General features: G+C 44.1%; 1 protein-coding gene across 2 annotated transcripts in view; it reads right to left on the reverse strand.

Moving 5' to 3' along the window:
- DLG3 (discs large MAGUK scaffold protein 3) overlaps positions 1–17,817 on the reverse strand; it is a 507,232-nt gene that overhangs the window by 479,223 nt on the left and 10,192 nt on the right. For both annotated transcript variants that reach the window (XM_029607251.1, XM_029607249.1), the window contains exons 2-3: positions 10,692–10,742; positions 4,705–4,829 (exon numbers count right to left, since the gene is read on the reverse strand). In XM_029607251.1, the coding sequence (XP_029463111.1) occupies positions 4,705–4,829; positions 10,692–10,742 (176 nt within the window). The remainder of the gene's footprint in view (positions 1–4,704; positions 4,830–10,691; positions 10,743–17,817) is intronic.

Raw genomic sequence — 17,817 nt, forward strand, 5'->3', positions numbered from 1 at the left:
GGATATATAAGGTCTTAGAATTTGCTAACAGATCGAGTTAGCAAGGATTCGGGTTACTCTACCTAAGCTACTCTGCCTCCTCGGACTTACCAGGGGTACCCGCTCCTCGGGGGCCTCACTCTCTCCTTTGTTTTTCAGGTGTCAGTCTGGAACCGGCACTCGCTCCTTGAGGGCCCTTGTTCCCAGACTTGCTCCGTATTCTCTTCTGCTTGGAAGTCATCACTGCCAACTGCATTAGTGAGTTACCATCGCTTTGTCAGAGCTTTCCCTGGAACCAGGTACTCGCTCCTCCAGGGCCTATACATTCCAGCTCCTGGGCTTCTATGAGACATTGTGTGAATGTTACCATCAGGTTCAGTACTTGAACTCTGCATACCCTGCCTACTCACTATATTTCAGTTTCTCTACAGCTCAGCCTCCAGGGATCGCTGTTCCAGTATCTGAGGGACTACAGCCCAGCCGGGCATTCCAGCTCACTACTGCCACTCTGGTAGTTCAGTATACTGTCTAATAAAAGAACTAGTGTGTGTCTGTCTCCTAACTCTGAGCCTGACCGGTGATCCCTCTCGGGATCTTCACCCCGGGGGCGTGGTCATCTACCACTGGTCCAAGGATCCACCCACAACTCTCCTAAATAATAACAGATTGCTAACTCCTATCTGATTGATACTCCCAACAGATAGCAACTCCTAACAGTGTGTAGGAGAAGGACCATTCCTTGGCTCTCTAATTTTTTTAGGCGAAACTTCAGATCAAGTTTCCTTGCCACCAGAAGGTTAGAGTGTGGGGAGTCCCAGGATTTCAGCAGCACCTTGTTTAGGACCACATGGGAAGGTAGTGAGGTGGGCTCAGATGGGATCTCTAAGATCTTTAGGATGCTGAATACCTCTGGCATCTTTCTCACCTCCCATTTAGTGTATTCCCTATTTTCTCCATGAACTTGGAATAAGTCCTCTGGTGAAGATGAGTGTTCTGGTGGCTCTTGAGGTTCATCAGAGGGTAGTCCCATAGATGAGGACCGCAATAATGGTGGTGAGCGGTCCATGTGCAGGGAGGGTGGAATGTTTGGATCATCAACAATGATTAGAGAATTTATGCTTGATACTGAAGACTCTGGGCTGTGTGCCTTCAGTGGAGACCTTGGACGTGGTTCTTCTGAATACGTGTCAGGATGATTGCTGAACTCTGGAGGCTGCACCCTGGGATGTAGCTTAGAGAATAGACATGTTATTATTGATGCAATCTGTGCCATAGCCTGTTTTAATTTCATGTGCGGAGACACTGATGGATCTGTCGGCAGGGGAATCCTGTAGTGAATTGGGGAATCCCTGGGTAGCGCTTGCCTTCTTGGAAGAGGGACAGATGCTCTCTGGATATTTTGCTGGTGGAGAGCAGAGTGGCCAGAATTGTGGCGGCTTTTCTATTGGGGTCCTATCCTGAGGATAGCTCTCCTCCTGGTAGTATGGTTCTCTCTGTTTCCCGGCTGAGATTTGGGACAAGCCGGAGCAGACTTCCAGGTCATTCTGTGGTGACCCTGAAGAAATCACCAAGGGAATCTGGCAGGCAAGGACTCTGGCTCATGGGAAAACATCTGCAAGATTAGTTCAAGTTCATCTCTGTCTGCTTGCTGCACTTGTTTTTGTTTGTGTGATGGCTCATGGGACAAATATGACTCGCTGGGAGCCTGATGCTTGTGAGAGGAAGTGGTGGGCTTAAGCTGTTTTAGAGCCGGCTTTTCCACCTGTTTATTGTGTTTTGATGTTGCTTCATGCAAGGCTGCATGAGCTGAGATTCATGCATTGGACAGACTGGTGTCATGCCATGGTGCTGTAGCATGAGGTGCATCGTATGGTGTTGCGACTGTCCTTGCTGCGTCGCATTGAGGAGCATCTCTCCAAGGCACTACATCGCTGTGACATGCATTGTTCTGGGGTGTGCCGCTCTGTGATGTGTCACTGTGAGGTGCTTCGCTTTGTGATGTGTCACTTTCTGGTGCATCGCTTTGATTCGTATCGGGCGCTCGGCTGTGCGACGCAGATTTTATTGGTACCGATGGCTCGCCTGATGGTGACGTCATAGTTGGGACCGATAATGCATGCGTCGGCTTGGCGTGTTTCTGCCTTGGCTCTAAAGCATTGCCCTTAGGTGTATAGGCCTTTGGCTTCAAGCATTTAGCCTGTATAGACTAGGCAGTATCTGGGTCAATGATGATGTTCTTCTGTGTTTTTCCTTATGGTGTTTCTCTGGGCCTGGCAGAGTGTACAGAGTGTTGTGGTGATGGCGCATAGTTGCCCAATGATTATCTTACCTCCATTTCACGCAACATGGCAATCTTCATGGCTCTCTGTCGCTGGATTCTCGGAGACATCTGTCCACAATGGGAGCAGGCTGCCTGGTTGTTATTAGGGCCAAGGCACAAATAACAATAATTATGCATGTCAGTGCCAGACATTATATGTCCACATTGACAATAACTGAATCCCAGTGCTTTCCTTTCCGACTTGTTTAGCACTGAAAAGTGCTGTTTGGGGTATCACAGTATGAGAAAAAAATCGAAAAACTGAGGAGTGGAGAAGACTTGCGACTGCACTCTGATGCAAATGAAAAAGACTGAGGAGACCCGAGCGGGAGATTTGCGCGGGAACTGCCACACATGAGCAGAGCACCACAGCTCTGCTACTTGGAGAAGATTCTGAACTGTGCCGTCAGGAGACGTCACCCCAAGAAAGCATGGCTAATGCAGCCTGCTTATCGATGGAAAAGCAACTTTCTTTTTTAAGTGTAAGTTACATGGATAAAGTTATATCTTTAGTTAAAACAAATATTGCTTTCTCCTTTCTCTCTGGTTTTTGCTGAGAAGCTGGTACGTGGCTATCAAAGGGAAAATTAAAATAATCCAGACTCAGACTTGAACTTGTTACACTAGCATTCTGGTTGTCCAGCTGAATAAAATGAAGTACAGCGAGATAAAGTGACTCACCCAAAGCCACACAGAGTCAGTGGCAGATCCAGGATTAGAGTCGAGGAACCGGGAGATACAGTGATGCACACAGGGTCACACAGAGAGGTCGATTTTAAAAGCGGAGCAAGTCTGTAAGGCTTACAGGACAGGTGAAGGGTCTGAGTCAACTGGGGGCATGTAGGATGAAGAATCAGAGGGGTCTGGAAAACCTTGATATGGACTGGGCAAACTGGTGGACTAATTGGAAAAACTAGGGATGTCCCTCACGCAAGCAGTTTTTAAAATCCATTTACATACGTGCATTAAAGCCAGCAAAATCCTATGGAAGATACGTTTAGTGGATCTGCTTAAGTAACCTCTTAAAATCAGAAGCATACTTATGCGTGGTTGGCATATTTAAAATCATACGTGCGCGTGCATGATTTAAAATTCCAGCATATCTCCACTCACATGCTGATATGTAAAGCGAGCCAGCTAAAGTCATACAAAGTGTCAGTGGCATAGCCAGGATTAGAACTGAGGCACACCCAGCATCATACAGAATCAGTGGTAGAAAAGGTGGTAAAGAATGATATCCTACAATTAGTCACATTCCTTGGCTGGCAGCTGGGATATATCCTTCCAATATAAATAGGAATATCAGGGCAGAACTAAATGGGTTGATGTAGAGACCCCTAAGTTCCCCTCACATAGAGCATGCTATGTAAGCAGTTTAGAAGAAGAAAGGCGAAGTAAGAGTGAAGAGAGGAAAGAAAGACAGCATGAGTCAGGCCTATTCTCTGGAAGGAGAGTCGCCTAGACCAGTGAAGTACATCAACTGCCTGAATCTACTAAGAAGCAAAGTGATTGCAACCCAAGGAGTTCTGCCATCATAAGCTGAGAAGAAGAGAGTCACCCTGAAAGGTGCAAAGACTGCTGGAGCAACTGAGGATTCCATATCTATTTCTAGGGTAGTCTTCAAGCCATTAGCAGCTGACAAGACTGCAAGAAGCTGTATTTGTTACTGTTTATGTTTTGTACTGGACTATAATTCTGGAAGAAGAAATTTTTGTCAACTCAATCAGCTTTGCATATTGTCTCAGCAAATGTTAATTTGATTAGAACATTTTGGTGTGTGAGGAGTTTCACTGTTTGGACTGTTATTGTTATCCTCAAGGGCCCTAAGCCTAGTTTCCCTACAACCAGACAAACCACCAAGGCTGTGATGAGCTTGCCAGGGCTCAGCAGCACCTAGGCTTGCACACCTGTCTCTTTAGAAAATGTGAGAAGAGGGGCTACATTACATGAATAATCATGAATGACATGTAAATTTTTGGTTTATTCCTTTATAATGTGGTCTCAAAGAGAAAGTCATCAAAACAGTTCGAAATGCTGTTATTCTCTCTTTTCTTCCTTCTGTTATTTTGCTGTAACTGATAAATGCCCACTTATTTAAGAAGATCGTTTCCTGGTGATATGAGGAAAGCAACCTCACAATAAGACCAAGCATGTGGCTGTAGAAGGCAAACATGAAGGTGGAATTTTGCCCTGGATGATTGTGGTTTTGTCTCCATTCTTGCATTATGTATGTTCCCCTTCCTAAGCAGTGAGAAGAATAGCTGCTACAGGCTGTCTCTTTCCTATAGTGAAAGCATTTGTTGGGTAGAATGGATGGCACCTGTCCACCAAAGCAATGTACTGGGGTTAGCGATTCTCCATTTGCAGTACTGAACAGTTGGCATGCTGCCATGACAGGTACTCACCCCAGCCGCCCATCCATGGCTGCAGCCCCACCGGGGATAATTTTGGTGATAAAGATGCCAGGATCATCCAGGATATGAGGGTTATCACTTCCTCCAGCAATACTGAAACCAAGCCCAGAATTACCCTGCAGAAAAACAGAACATCAGACTCTGAGCCTTGGACAAGATTCTGAGAATTCAAAGACTGGAGGACAAAGATGTAGAGAATTAGCAAGAGGGATTGTCCAGAGTGCAAGCTTTCAGGTCAGGGAGATCACAAGGGCACATAGAGAATTTTATATTTGAATACCACCTTCCTAGACACATGAGAATAATGCAATCAATAATAAAAAAAAATCAAAACTACACTATCAAAATAAGTCAAATATACAAATTAATACAATTCAAAAAAATCTTTAAAACAAATCATACAGCAATACAACATTTCAAAAAAATAATGTTATGTCTGTAGAACCTTAGTGTCTCTACCAGATGGGCCTAAGGTCCCAGCTCTTTTTCTGAGTTTGTTTTTTAGGAGATTTTTTTTCTCTTTTTTCTGAGTTTTTTTTTTTTAGTCTTATTCCTGCAAGACCTGGGAAGTTGTATCCCCTGCTCAGGATGGAGCTGTATACTTCTTCACTCAAGCCAAGAGGGGTTTGCAATGACCATCAAGATGAAGAGAGAAGTTTTTTTCCTATTTTGCCTGTTTGAGTTTGAGAAGGAAGATTTTCCTACCACCCTTCCTTGTCCCAGAACTGTAAGCTTTACGAACTGTTTCCAGTGAGAGGTCTTTCCTCATGGAAGGTCTGCATCAATGTGATTTGAAGAGGAATTCAAGGAAGAGAAGAAGAGAAGGACATCTGGAGAGCCCCAAAGGAGTTTCCACACTGGGGACACAGGACACTACCATATTGAAGATCAGGAGTTCCCGTGGATCTCAAGTACTGTGGGGAAGGGGACTTATCCACACCTAGAACACCCCAGCCAACTTGGAATAGTTATCATTCTACTCCATGGAGGATAAGCAAGTCCAAGGCCCCTATACTGAGGGACACCTCCAGAGAAATAGAAACACTTTAAAACTGTACTCCCATATGGCTAAAGAACTTGGACGTAACTGGACATTTCATTATTTACTCATATTAATTCTTTTGCGATCAATCACAGTAAACTTTATTTTGAACATCTATCCAATGAATTCAACCTGTTTTGTCAGTGTACCTGCCCCAAAGGGCCATAGTAACAAATGACAAGCCTTTGAAAATGACCCCCTTAGTTGGCTAACTTCTAGCTGGCTATCTTGCTAGCCAGCTAGCCAGCTCGAATTTAGCCAGATAAGTGCCCAAATATTTAGCCAGCTAACGTCTGATATTTTTACCTTAGAACAGTACTTTGAATGTCCTTTTTTCATGTAAAATCTGTTATTATAAATGTATAGGGGTCAATATTCAAAAGCATTTAGCAAGTTAGCCAGCTAAATGCTGACTTTTTGAATATTTATTTATTTAATTATTTGGGTGTTTTATATATCGTTGTTCCAAAAGAAGATCATAATGGTTTACAAAGTCATCATTCATTTGCTTGGACAACATTCACAATTTAGGTCAACACAACAGCAACTATGCATTCTAGGTCATATTCATAATCATATGATCCTGGTTTCCCTGGATCATAGCCCACTGCCCTAACCACTAGGCTACTCCTCCACTCCACTATGTTGTTCAGTACTTATTGCTCACTTTACTAATATTGACTATGTTACTGTCAGTGAAGTTATCGGCCTATTGGTATTTTATGTTAAATCATATGTGATTCTAAAGAGCCATGTTTTCAGTCCACGTTTGAAACTCTCTTTCTTTTTTTTATCAGACGTAATGATTCTGGAAGAATCAACTTGGGGCCCGCTTTGAAAAACATTTGGTCTCTTATTTACGTTAGGTGTGTCCCCCGTGATGAAGGTACCTTTAGAAGTCCTTTGCTTTGGGATCTTAGGGCTCTCTGTGGTGTGTACAGTTGATGTGTCACTCCTGTTAAGCATGGGTTAATGTTATTGATGATATTAAAAATTAGAGTTAATATTTTATAGTGAATTCTGGACTGTACAGGAAGCCGGTGCAGTGCTGTCAGCGAGGGGGTGATGTGGTCATACTTCCTTGTTCCTAGTAATAGTCTAGCAGAGGCATTTTGAAGTAATTGTAGTAGTTTTAATAGTCCTGTGGGTAGGCCTAGTAATAGGGAGTTGCAGTAATCTAAGTTCAAGAGTATTAAGGTTTGTAAGACAGCGCGGAAGTCCTGAATTGTTAGAAATGGTTTCAACCTAATATTCTCAGCTTGGAGTATCCTGTTTTAATTAATTTGTTGATATGTTTTTTCTTTGTGAAGTTCTCATCGATCGGTATTCCTCATCAATTCTGTATATTAGGGCACTTGTCCAGCTAGATGTTATCCAGATCAGTCATTATCTGGCTAAAATATAGCCGGATAAAAATAAGAGGCATTTTGGGGTCATTCTGGAGCAAAGCTTGTTGTCCAGCTAACTTAGCTGATGTAAGCCATATCCAGCTAAGTCAGCCAGATAACTTTAGGCCTGCCTCAGAGTTCCTGCTTCTGGTATTAAAGTCAGAGCAAAACCAGAAGCTGATGGGAGCAGTCATAGTGTATTGCAATCCCAGCTGCTGGTCTAGGATGACAAAGGTACCTAGTGGTGGGCGGTTAGGGCTGGAGTGGAGGAGCAAGGAAGAGAGAGGAAAGGTTTTCACATCAAATTTCACAAGTTGGGGAGGAGTTGAGAGGAGGAGGAGGAGGGGGAGGGGAGGCTGGCAGCTGGACAGAGGTTTTCAGCTATTCCTTGGAAGGGTTCAAGGTTGGGGAGCTCGGCCCGGCAGGACCTTTTAGTTTATAATAAGTGGGGATCGGAGAATTGTGCCATGGGCCCCACTGCACTTTTTTTTATTTCTCAGGCACAATAAAGCCACTTAACCGGCTAATGTTTTTTTTTTTTAGTACAATCACCTATTGTCTCCAGTAGGGGCTTGCTTCTTGATTTTTTTTCTTGCACTTTTTGTTCCCTTGATGCCATCTTACATTCGTTTCTCTCAGGTGAGAGTCAGGAATGGAAGTCCAAGAATGGAGCGGATTCAGCAATGAGGGAACTCCTTGCTAACTCGAAGGCAAGGGTTGGTCGGCTTAAGTACAACAGCGGTTAGACGTCATTGGGAGGGGACACCCCCCAGGTTCTCGCCATGACGTGTACAAAGGAGGCCCTTGCGCGCGCAAGCCTAAGTGATTCTGGATGCAAGATGGCGGTTGGCAACGTCCATGCCATCCCGGGAACGCCAAGGAGGCTGGCGGTGGTTAGCAGAGGCCACCATTCTTCCCAGAATTGACGGTGCAGGGAAAAAAGAGTTGAGCATGAGTGGTCGCAGCCATCTGCGAATGACGGGCGTAACACTTATATGTTGGAATGTTTGAAGATCGTTTTTTAAAAGACCATCCTTTTTCTGCCAATGTTGTTGAGTTGAAACATTACATAGATGACATATTCTTATTGTGGAAGGGCTCTATCCCATTTTTTAACACTTTTTTACAATGACTTAACTCATTAAATTGTCATCTTTGCTTTACTGCCAATATAAAGTCGCTTGAGATTGCTTTTTTGGACATTTTGATTAAAAATTCACAGTTTGGTTTTTCCACTACTTTATATCGAAAATTTGTTTCTTATAATACATTATTGCACTTCTCTAGTGCACATCCTCAACCCTTTAAGGAAAGCCTCCCAATCAGTCAATTTTTGTGATTACGCCAAATTTGTTCTAACATTACTGATTTTCAATCCCAAGCACAATTGAAGATGATAAGATTTTTAAATCGTGGTTATCCCAAAAAAGTGGCATGTAAAGCTTTTTTTAAGAGCCAAATTCTGACATCGTGAGTAATTGTTTTTACCACCATCTAGTACATCATCTTCACGGTCCACATGCATTTTACTCTTCTCACCAGTTGTTCATCATATACGGGCACCAAACATGTGCGATTGGCATGTTTTGCAGATACATGATATCTTTAAAGATCCACTCTGCATTGCTTATACCAGAGGTTCAAATCTACATGATTTATTGGGGCATTCGGGTTTTTCGTGAATCTCTGTTCAAAATCCATCTTCAGGTTTTCATAGTCCATGTGGCAACTGTTCACTTTGCCACACTTCCATGAACACATTTTTAATTAAAATTCAGGCAACAGATTTCATAATTAAGCTTAAATACATCACCACTTGAATTTTGACATCAGTAATTTATTTGATTGAATGTCCTTGTAAGAAGATTTACATTGGCAAAACTTCCCGGATGCTTAAGATTCGGATGATTGAACATCGATCGGCGCTTCTTCATCACAAAGAAAATGCTCCTTTGGTTGCCCATTGCGATGAATTTTCAAATACCTTTGATGATTTACATTTTTATGCAATCGATCATTCTCAGATGGGGTGGCGGGGTGGTGATTTGAATTCACAACTTTTGTGATCAGAACAGCAGTGGATTCATAAATTGCATTCAATTGTGCCTTTTGGTTTAAATGATGATTTTTTTTAATTAATCAGTTTATTTTAAGTTCTCTTTCATGTCTTTGATTTGACAGTATGCAATATTTATCTAAGTTCTCTTTCAGGTCCTCATATGTATTACATCATGTATCATGAATATATTTAAGGAGTGTCAACTTATTTCCGGTTTCATTTTGTCTTAAAAATTGCTGAGACCTGTTTGGTCCGATCAGACAATACTCACTATTGGGCTGCAAAGATACGGTAAGTATTTGGAGGATTTTATTAAAATGGTGACATTTATTTTTCATTTCTTACAGTTTCTAATGTTTCAAAGTGGATTATTGATTTGAGCCCTGATGAAGCTTTTTCAAGCGAAATATTGGCTGTGTTGGGCTTCCTTTGGAATTTCATCATCAGGATTTATACACTTACAGGCCGATAGCCGGAGCACACTGTTAACCCACGATTAGACGCGCGTTTTCCCTTACCCCTTATTCAGTAAGGGGTGGAAAATGCGCGTCCAACCCGCCAAACCTAATAGTGCCCTCAACATGCAAATGCATGTTGATGGCCCTATTAGGTATTCGCGCGTGATTCAGAAAGTAAAATGTGCGGCCAAGCCGCACATTTTACTTTCAGAAATTAGCGCCTACCCAAAGGTAGGCGCTAATTTCTTCCGGCACTGGGAAAGTGCACAGAAAAGCAGTAAAAACTGCTTTTCTGTGCACCCTCCGACTTAGTATCATGGCGATATTAAGTCGGAGGTCCCGAAGAGTAAAAAAAGTTAAAAAAAAAAAAATGGAAGTCAGCCAGTGGCTGTCGGGTCGAAAACCGGACGCTCAATTTTGCCGGTGTCCGGTTTCTGAGCCCGTGGCTGTCAGCGGGCTCGAGAACCGATGCCGGCAAAATTGAGCGTCGGCTGTCAAACCTGCTGACAGCCGCCGCTCCTGTCCCTAGCGTCTCCTTTTGCCCGTTCCTACCGCCGGGCCTCATCTAAATACTGTATCAAGCTCCCGCGGACTTTACTGAATCGGCCTGTTAACTTGTTGAACACATTGATTTGAGGAAATTATTTAATTTAATTTGTTAATTACAGCACTATTCTTGTTCACCTAATCACAAAGTGGATGATTGAACAGACTGGGCAGTAAGTTCTTGGACACGCAGTCTAGCTTTCTAACACCTTTCTAGTCAAGCCCTTGTTATCTAATTTGTGTTTGGTTTCCCTTCAATTTTGATAGTCATTATTGTGGGTTACTTACCGGGCTCTGAAATCCTTTTTAGTACAGCCAGTTAAGAACAGGTTATTCAACTGCATATGAGATCAGACCTATATAATGACTCCCTGTTCCCATTCAATCCCATGTAAAATGTTCATCAGAGATCAGCCATTCCTTGTACCCACCTGGTTCTATGTAATGTGTGTCTATAGCAATGATACGTAAATCAGTAACCTTACCCTTTCAAGCACAATCTCCTCATATTTGTATAAGCCATCACTGCCATTCACCTAAAAGAAAGAGGGAGAAGGGAGTTAACTTATCCCATTGAGCGCACACACTGACAGCTTCTCACTGCCCTCCTGCTCCATTCAATCACACTGACAGCTTCTCACTGCCCTCCAGCTCCATTCAACCACACTGACAGCCTCTCACTGCCCTGCTGCTCCATTCAATCTCACTGACAGCCTCTCACTGCCCTCCAGCTCCATTCACCCACACTGACAGCTTCTCACTCTCCTCCTGCTCCATTCACTCACACTGACAGCTTCTCACTTCCCTCCTGCTCCATTCACTCACACTGACAGCTTCACTCTTCTCCTGCTCCATTCACCCTCACTGACAGCTTCTCACTCTCCTCCTGCTCCATTCACCCACACTGACAGCTTCTCACTGCCCTCCTGCTCCATTCAACCTCACTGACAGCCTCTCACTGCCCTCCTGCTCCATTCCATTCACCCACACTGACAGCTTCTCACTTCCCTCCTGCTCCATTCACCCACACTGACAGCTTCTCACTGCTCTCCTGCTCCATTCACCCACACTGACAGCTTCTCCCTCTCCTCCTGCTCCATTCACTCACACTGACAGCTTCTCACTCTCCTCCTGCTCCACATACACACACACTGACAGCCTCTCACTGCCCTCCTGCTCCATTCAGCCACACTGACAGCCTCTCACTGCCCTCCTGCTCCATTCACCCACACTGACAGCTTCTCACAGTCCTCCTGCTCCACATACACACACACTGACAGCCTCTCACTGCCCTCCTGCTCCATTCACCCACACTGACAGCTTCTCACTGTCCTCCTGCTCCACATACACACACACTGACAGCCTCTCACTTCCCTCCTGCTCCATTCACTCTCACTGACAGCTTCGCACTCTCCTCCTGCTCCATTCACCCACACTGACAGCTTCTCACTGCCCTCCAGCTCCATTCACCCACACTGACAGCTTCTCACTGCCCTCCAGCTCCATTCACTCACACTGACAGCTTCTCACTGCCCTCCTGCTCCATTCAATCACACTGACAGCTTCTCACTGCCCTCCAGCTCCATTCACCCACACTGACAGCTTCTCACTCTCCTCCTGCTCCATTCACTCACACTGACAGCTTCACTCTTCTCCTGCTCCATTCACCCTCACTGACAGCTTCTCACTCTCCTCCAGCTCCATTCACCCACACTGACAACTTCTCACTGCCCTCCAGCTCCATTCACCCACACTGACAGCTTCTCACTGCCCTCCTGCTCCATTCACTCACACTGACAGCTTCTCACTGCCTTCCTGCTCCATTCACCCACACTGACAGCTTCCCACTGCTCTCCTGCTCCATTCACACACACTGACAGCCTCTCACTGCCCTCAAGCTTCCCACTGCCCTCCTGCTCCATTCACCCACACTGACAGCCGCTCACTGCCCTCCTACTCCATTCATTCACACTGACAGCTTCTCATTGCCCTCCAGCTTCATATGCCCACACTCACAGCCTCTCACTGCTCTTCAGCTCTACATACCCACACTGTCTGCTTCTCACTACTCCCCAGCAACACACACACCCAACATTGATAGCTTCTCTCTGCCCTCCAGCTCCACACAACCACAGTGACAGCTTCTCACTGCCCTCTAACTCCACACACATCCACACTGACAGTTTCTCAGTGCTCTCCAGCTCCACACACAGACCCACACTGACAGCTTCTCACTGTCCTTCAGCACCACACACCCACACTGACAGCTTCTCACTGGCCCAGAACACTGTGCATCTGTCTGAGTGCTTTTTTCTGTAAGGTTGTGCTGTACAATGTCACTGGCATATCACACTGCATACATACAAGTATCAGCAAAGATTAATAAAAGCTCCATCTATACACAAAGCACTGTACAGCCACGCATCAGTAATTATTACTTAAAAAGCTCCATCAGTGTATACAGCATTATACAGTCACAGAGCGATGACTATTTGTAAAACACCGATAGTATACACTGTCCTGTACAATTACAAAGCACTCCCCTCCTGCTCCATTCAACCACACTGACAGCTTCTTACTCTCCTCCTGCTCCATTCACCCACACTGACAGCCTCTCTCTGCCCTCCTGCTCCATTCACTCACACTGACAGCCTCTCACTGCCCTCCTGCTCCATTCACCCTCACTGAAAGCTTCTCACTGCCCTCCTGCTCCATTCACTCACACTGACAGCTTTTCACTGTCCTCCTGCTCATTCACCCACACTGACAGCTTCAAACTGTCCTCCTGCTCCATTCACCCACACTGACAGCTTCAAACTGTCCTCCTGCTCCATTCACCCACACTGACAGCTTCTCACTTCCCTCCTGCTCCATTCACCCACACTGACAGCTTCTCACTGCTCTCCTGCTCCATTCACCCACACTGACAGCTTCTCCCTCTCCTCCTGCTCCATTCACTCACACTGACAGCTTCTCACTCTCCTCCTGCTCCATTCACCCACACTGACAGCTTCTCCCTCTCCTCCTGCTCCATTCACCCACACTGACAGCTTCTCACTTCCCTCCTGCTCCATTCACCCACACTGACAGCTTCTCACTGCTCTCCTGCTCCATTCACCCACACTGACAGCTTCTCCCTCTCCTCCTGCTCCATTCACTCCACTGACAGCTTCTCACTCTCCTCCTGCTCCACATACACACACACTGACAGCCTCTCACTGCCCTCCTGCTCCATTCAGCCACACTGACAGCCTCTCACTGCCCTCCTGCTCCATTCACCCACACTGACAGCTTCTCACAGTCCTCCTGCTCCACATACACACACACTGACAGCCTCTCACTGCCCTCCTGCTCCATTCACCCACACTGACAGCTTCTCACTGTCCTCCTGCTCCACATACACACACACTGACAGCCTCTCACTTCCCTCCTGCTCCATTCACTCTCACTGACAGCTTCGCACTCTCCTCCTGCTCCATTCACCCACACTGACAGCTTCTCACTGCCCTCCAGCTCCATTCACCCACACTGACAGCTTCTCACTGCCCTCCTGCTCCATTCACTCACACTGACAGCTCCTCACTGCCCTCCTGCTGCATTCACCCACACACACACACACACACACACACACACACACAGCTTCTCACTGCCCTCCTGCTCCATTCACCCACGCCAACACACACACCGACAGCTTCTCACTGCCCTCCTGCTCCATTCACCCACACTGACAGCTTCTCACTGCCCTCCAGCTCCATTCACCCACACTGACAGCTTCTCACTGCCCTCCTGCACCACACACATACACACACACACAGTGACAGCTTTTCATTGCTCTCCAGCTTCACATGCCCACACTCACAGCCTCTCACTACCCTCCAGCTCTACACACACACAGTGTCTGCTTCTCACTACTCCCCAGCAGCACACACATCCAACATTGATAGTTTCACACTGCCCTCCGTCACACCTGGACTGACAGCTTGTGTATTACTATTGCAAGTAATGCAAGCAAAATCTGTGCATGCACATCTACATATCTCATTACATCGTTATACTCTAGGAAACAAAAGCACATGGCATAATAGCAAAAGAAAATGTTATTCTATTAAGAAAATTAAGAGAATTAGAGGTAGATCTTCAAAACATACGCGCGCGCATACTTTTGTTCGCGCCACCGGCGCATCCCCCCACCTTCCCCTCCCTTCCCCTATCTACCCCACCCCTACCTAAATCCCCCCCCTACCTTTGTTGGGCAAGTTACGCCTGCTTGAAGCAGGTGTAACTTGCAGGGGTTTTAAAATCTACCCCTTAGCTTTTTGTAAATTATAACAGAAAACCACTAACCTTGCCCTATATCTCAGCTCAGTTTACTTAAAAAATGTCCAAACTCTCAAAAATGAAATAAATCTTTTGAAAATTCCATCTCAATCAGTTACATTAATACTAATAGTGTGCACTGTTCATCTAGTTTGAAATAAAACAAAATCAGGAAATATCTAAAATCAAATTTCTTGGCCTTACTGAAAAACAGTACTTTTTTTCAGGATACTAACTACAGGAGAACTTCCAGCTTCTGGGGCTGCTTTTCCTTTATTATAAGCAGCCAGCTGGCAGCTACAATTTAGGACTAATTTCATGATTTCACCTGTGTGCATATCAAGAAAAATAGCCACTTTTTTTATCCTTAATTAAAAAGGCTCATTAGTTTTCAATTCTTGACCTTCATTGGCTCCAGGCAGTATTGCCAACCCAAGTTCTGTTGGGAAGATATCTCATTTGTCAGTTAAATATAAATTAATATTTTATGGAAAGTTAATTATAATGAATTAGACTATCTTCCCCTGGCCAGTAATGTCCACTTGGTGTCACTGTTGGCCAGTGGATACCTTTTGCCACAGGACCACATACTCTTCCAAGAGGCATCAAGAATGTAATAAACACCACATAGAAGTGTTAATGGCCCTATTGAATTCAAAAGGAACATTTGCTTTTCTAAGGTTGGGCATTTCTTGAGTTCAAAAGAAAATGGCCAGAGGCTATCTCCATTGTAATTTAACTTATCCTAGCTAGGCAGGGAAAAGAACAATTTAATAAGCAACTAGTGTACATAAAGCAGGGCAGTGATTATTATTATTATTTATAAAATGCCATCAGTGTGCACAGCACGGTACAGTCATAGAATAAGGATTAATATTTATAAAGCACTAACAGCATACATAGCTCTGTTCAGTCACAGAGTGATTATTATTTATAACCCTCCATCAGTGTACACAGCACTGTAAATCATATATCTGTGATTATTTGTAAAGCACTGACAATATACAATACACTCTATAGTCACAGAGAAGTATTATTTATAAAGTGCCATCAATGTACACAGCCCTGTACAGTCACAGAGCAGGGATTAGTATTCATAAAGCACTAACAGCAGATATAGCCCTGTACAGTCGCAGAAAGCTTCTTCAGTGTACACTGCACTGTATAATCACAGAGCAGTGATTATTATTTGTAAAGCACTGAGTGTACAAAGCACTGTGCAATCATGGAGCGGTGATTATTATTTATAATGCTATCAGTGTACACAGTGCTGGACAGTCACAGAGCAGGAATAGTATTCATACTATTCGTATTCGTACAATCACAGAGCATGGATGATTATTTGTGAAGCACTGTCAGTGTACACAGCATCAAACATTCACAGAGCGGTGAAGATTATGGGATGAAAATTGAAAACTGGCTGTTTAAGTAACTTAGCCAGATATGACAAATCCAGCTAAATTACAAGGGATATTCAGTGGCATGGCTATGTATATAAGCTGCTACTTAGTTGGATAAGTTATATCCAGCTAAGTTAAACTTGCTTGTTTGCAGGTATAACTTACCCACATATCCAGCTAAGGCTAAATGTTGCTATTTAGCTGGATTGTCAGTCTACCCCTACAATTAGCATTCTCAGCCCTGTACAGTAACAGAGCAGTGATTATTATTTATAAAGCTCCGTCAGTATACACAGCACTGTACAGTTATAGAACAGTGATTACTTATAAAGTGCTGTCAGTGTACACAGCAGCATAAAGTCATACATTGAAGATTAGTATTCATAAAACATAGACAACATACACAGCACCGTACAGTCTCAGAGTAACGAATATTTATAAAGCACCATCATTGTACACAACATTGTACAGTCTCACAGCAGTAATTTATAAAGCACCATCAACATGCACAGCACTGTACAGTCTCAGAGCAGTGATTACTTATAAAGCACAATCAGCATGCACAGCACTGTACAATCTTAGAGCAGAGATTATTTATAATGCAATGTCAGCATGCACAGCACTGTACAGTTTCAGAGCAGTGATTATTATTTGTAAAGCACTGTCAGCATGCACAGCACTGTACAGTCTCAGAGCAGTGATTACTTATAAAGCACAATCAGCATGCACAGCACTGTACAATCTTAGAGCAAAGATTATTTATAATGCAATGTCAGCATGCACAGCACTGTACAGTTTCAGAGCAGTGATTATTATTTGTAAAGCACTGTCAGCATGCACAGCACTGTACAGTCTCAGAGCAGTGATTACTTATAAAGCACAATCAGCATGCACAGCACTGTACAATCTTAGAGCAAAGATTATTTATAATGCAATGTCAGCATGCACAGCACTGTACAGTCTCAGAACAGTGATATTTTTTATAAAGCACTGTCAGCATGCACAGCACTGTACAGCCATAAAGCAGTGATTATTATTTAGATTTATTATTAGTTATAAAGCTCTGTCACTGTACATAGCACTGCACAGAACATTTCCCAATGAGAGAGATAAATAGTGGAGTGTCTCAGGGATCTGTACTGATAACAGTTTGCTTAATATACAGTATTAACTGATTTAGAAAAAGAAGCAATGAGTGAAGTGATCAAATCTTCAGATGATACAAAAGTATTTAAAGTTGTTAAAACACAACGGAACTGTGAGGAACTGTTGATTGAGGAACCTGGCTTCTAAGCAACAGATGACATTTAATTTGGACAAGTGCAAAGTGATGCATATAGAGGAAAAATAATCCAAACTACAAGTGCTTGATGCTGGATTCCATAATAGCAGACACCACCCAGGAAAAGGACCTTGGAGTTCTTGTGGACAATACATTGAAATCCTTGGCTCAGTGATGGCAGTGGTCAAATAAACAAATAGAATGTTAGGAATGATCTGAAAAGACATGGAGAAAATGGAAAATATCACATTGCCTTTGTGTCAAGCCATGGTGTGACCGCACTCGCTAATCCACAGCAATATCAGGATGACTGGAAATCATAAGCTCCCAGGCATGGAGATCTCTTCTGGCTAGGGTGCCATGTTGTCCGTTCCCACTCCGTTCCCAAGCTCCTCATTCCTCAGAAGAGGTTCAACTGGTTCAGTCACTCTCCCAGGTCAAACCAAAAAAATGGTGAAGTGGGGGTGGGGTGCCTGTCCGGAGGTGACCTACTGTGTGTGAGACAAAGAGGAGAGGAGGGAACTGTCCATCCAATGCAATGATCCAGAATCAAGGAGTCCAGAATGGGAAAAGAAGAAATGCGTAAATGAGAGAGTCAAGCATTGAAGAAGA

This window comes from Rhinatrema bivittatum, chromosome 6 (assembly GCF_901001135.1).
Source record: "Rhinatrema bivittatum chromosome 6, aRhiBiv1.1, whole genome shotgun sequence".
NCBI classification, from domain to species: domain Eukaryota; kingdom Metazoa; phylum Chordata; class Amphibia; order Gymnophiona; family Rhinatrematidae; genus Rhinatrema; species Rhinatrema bivittatum.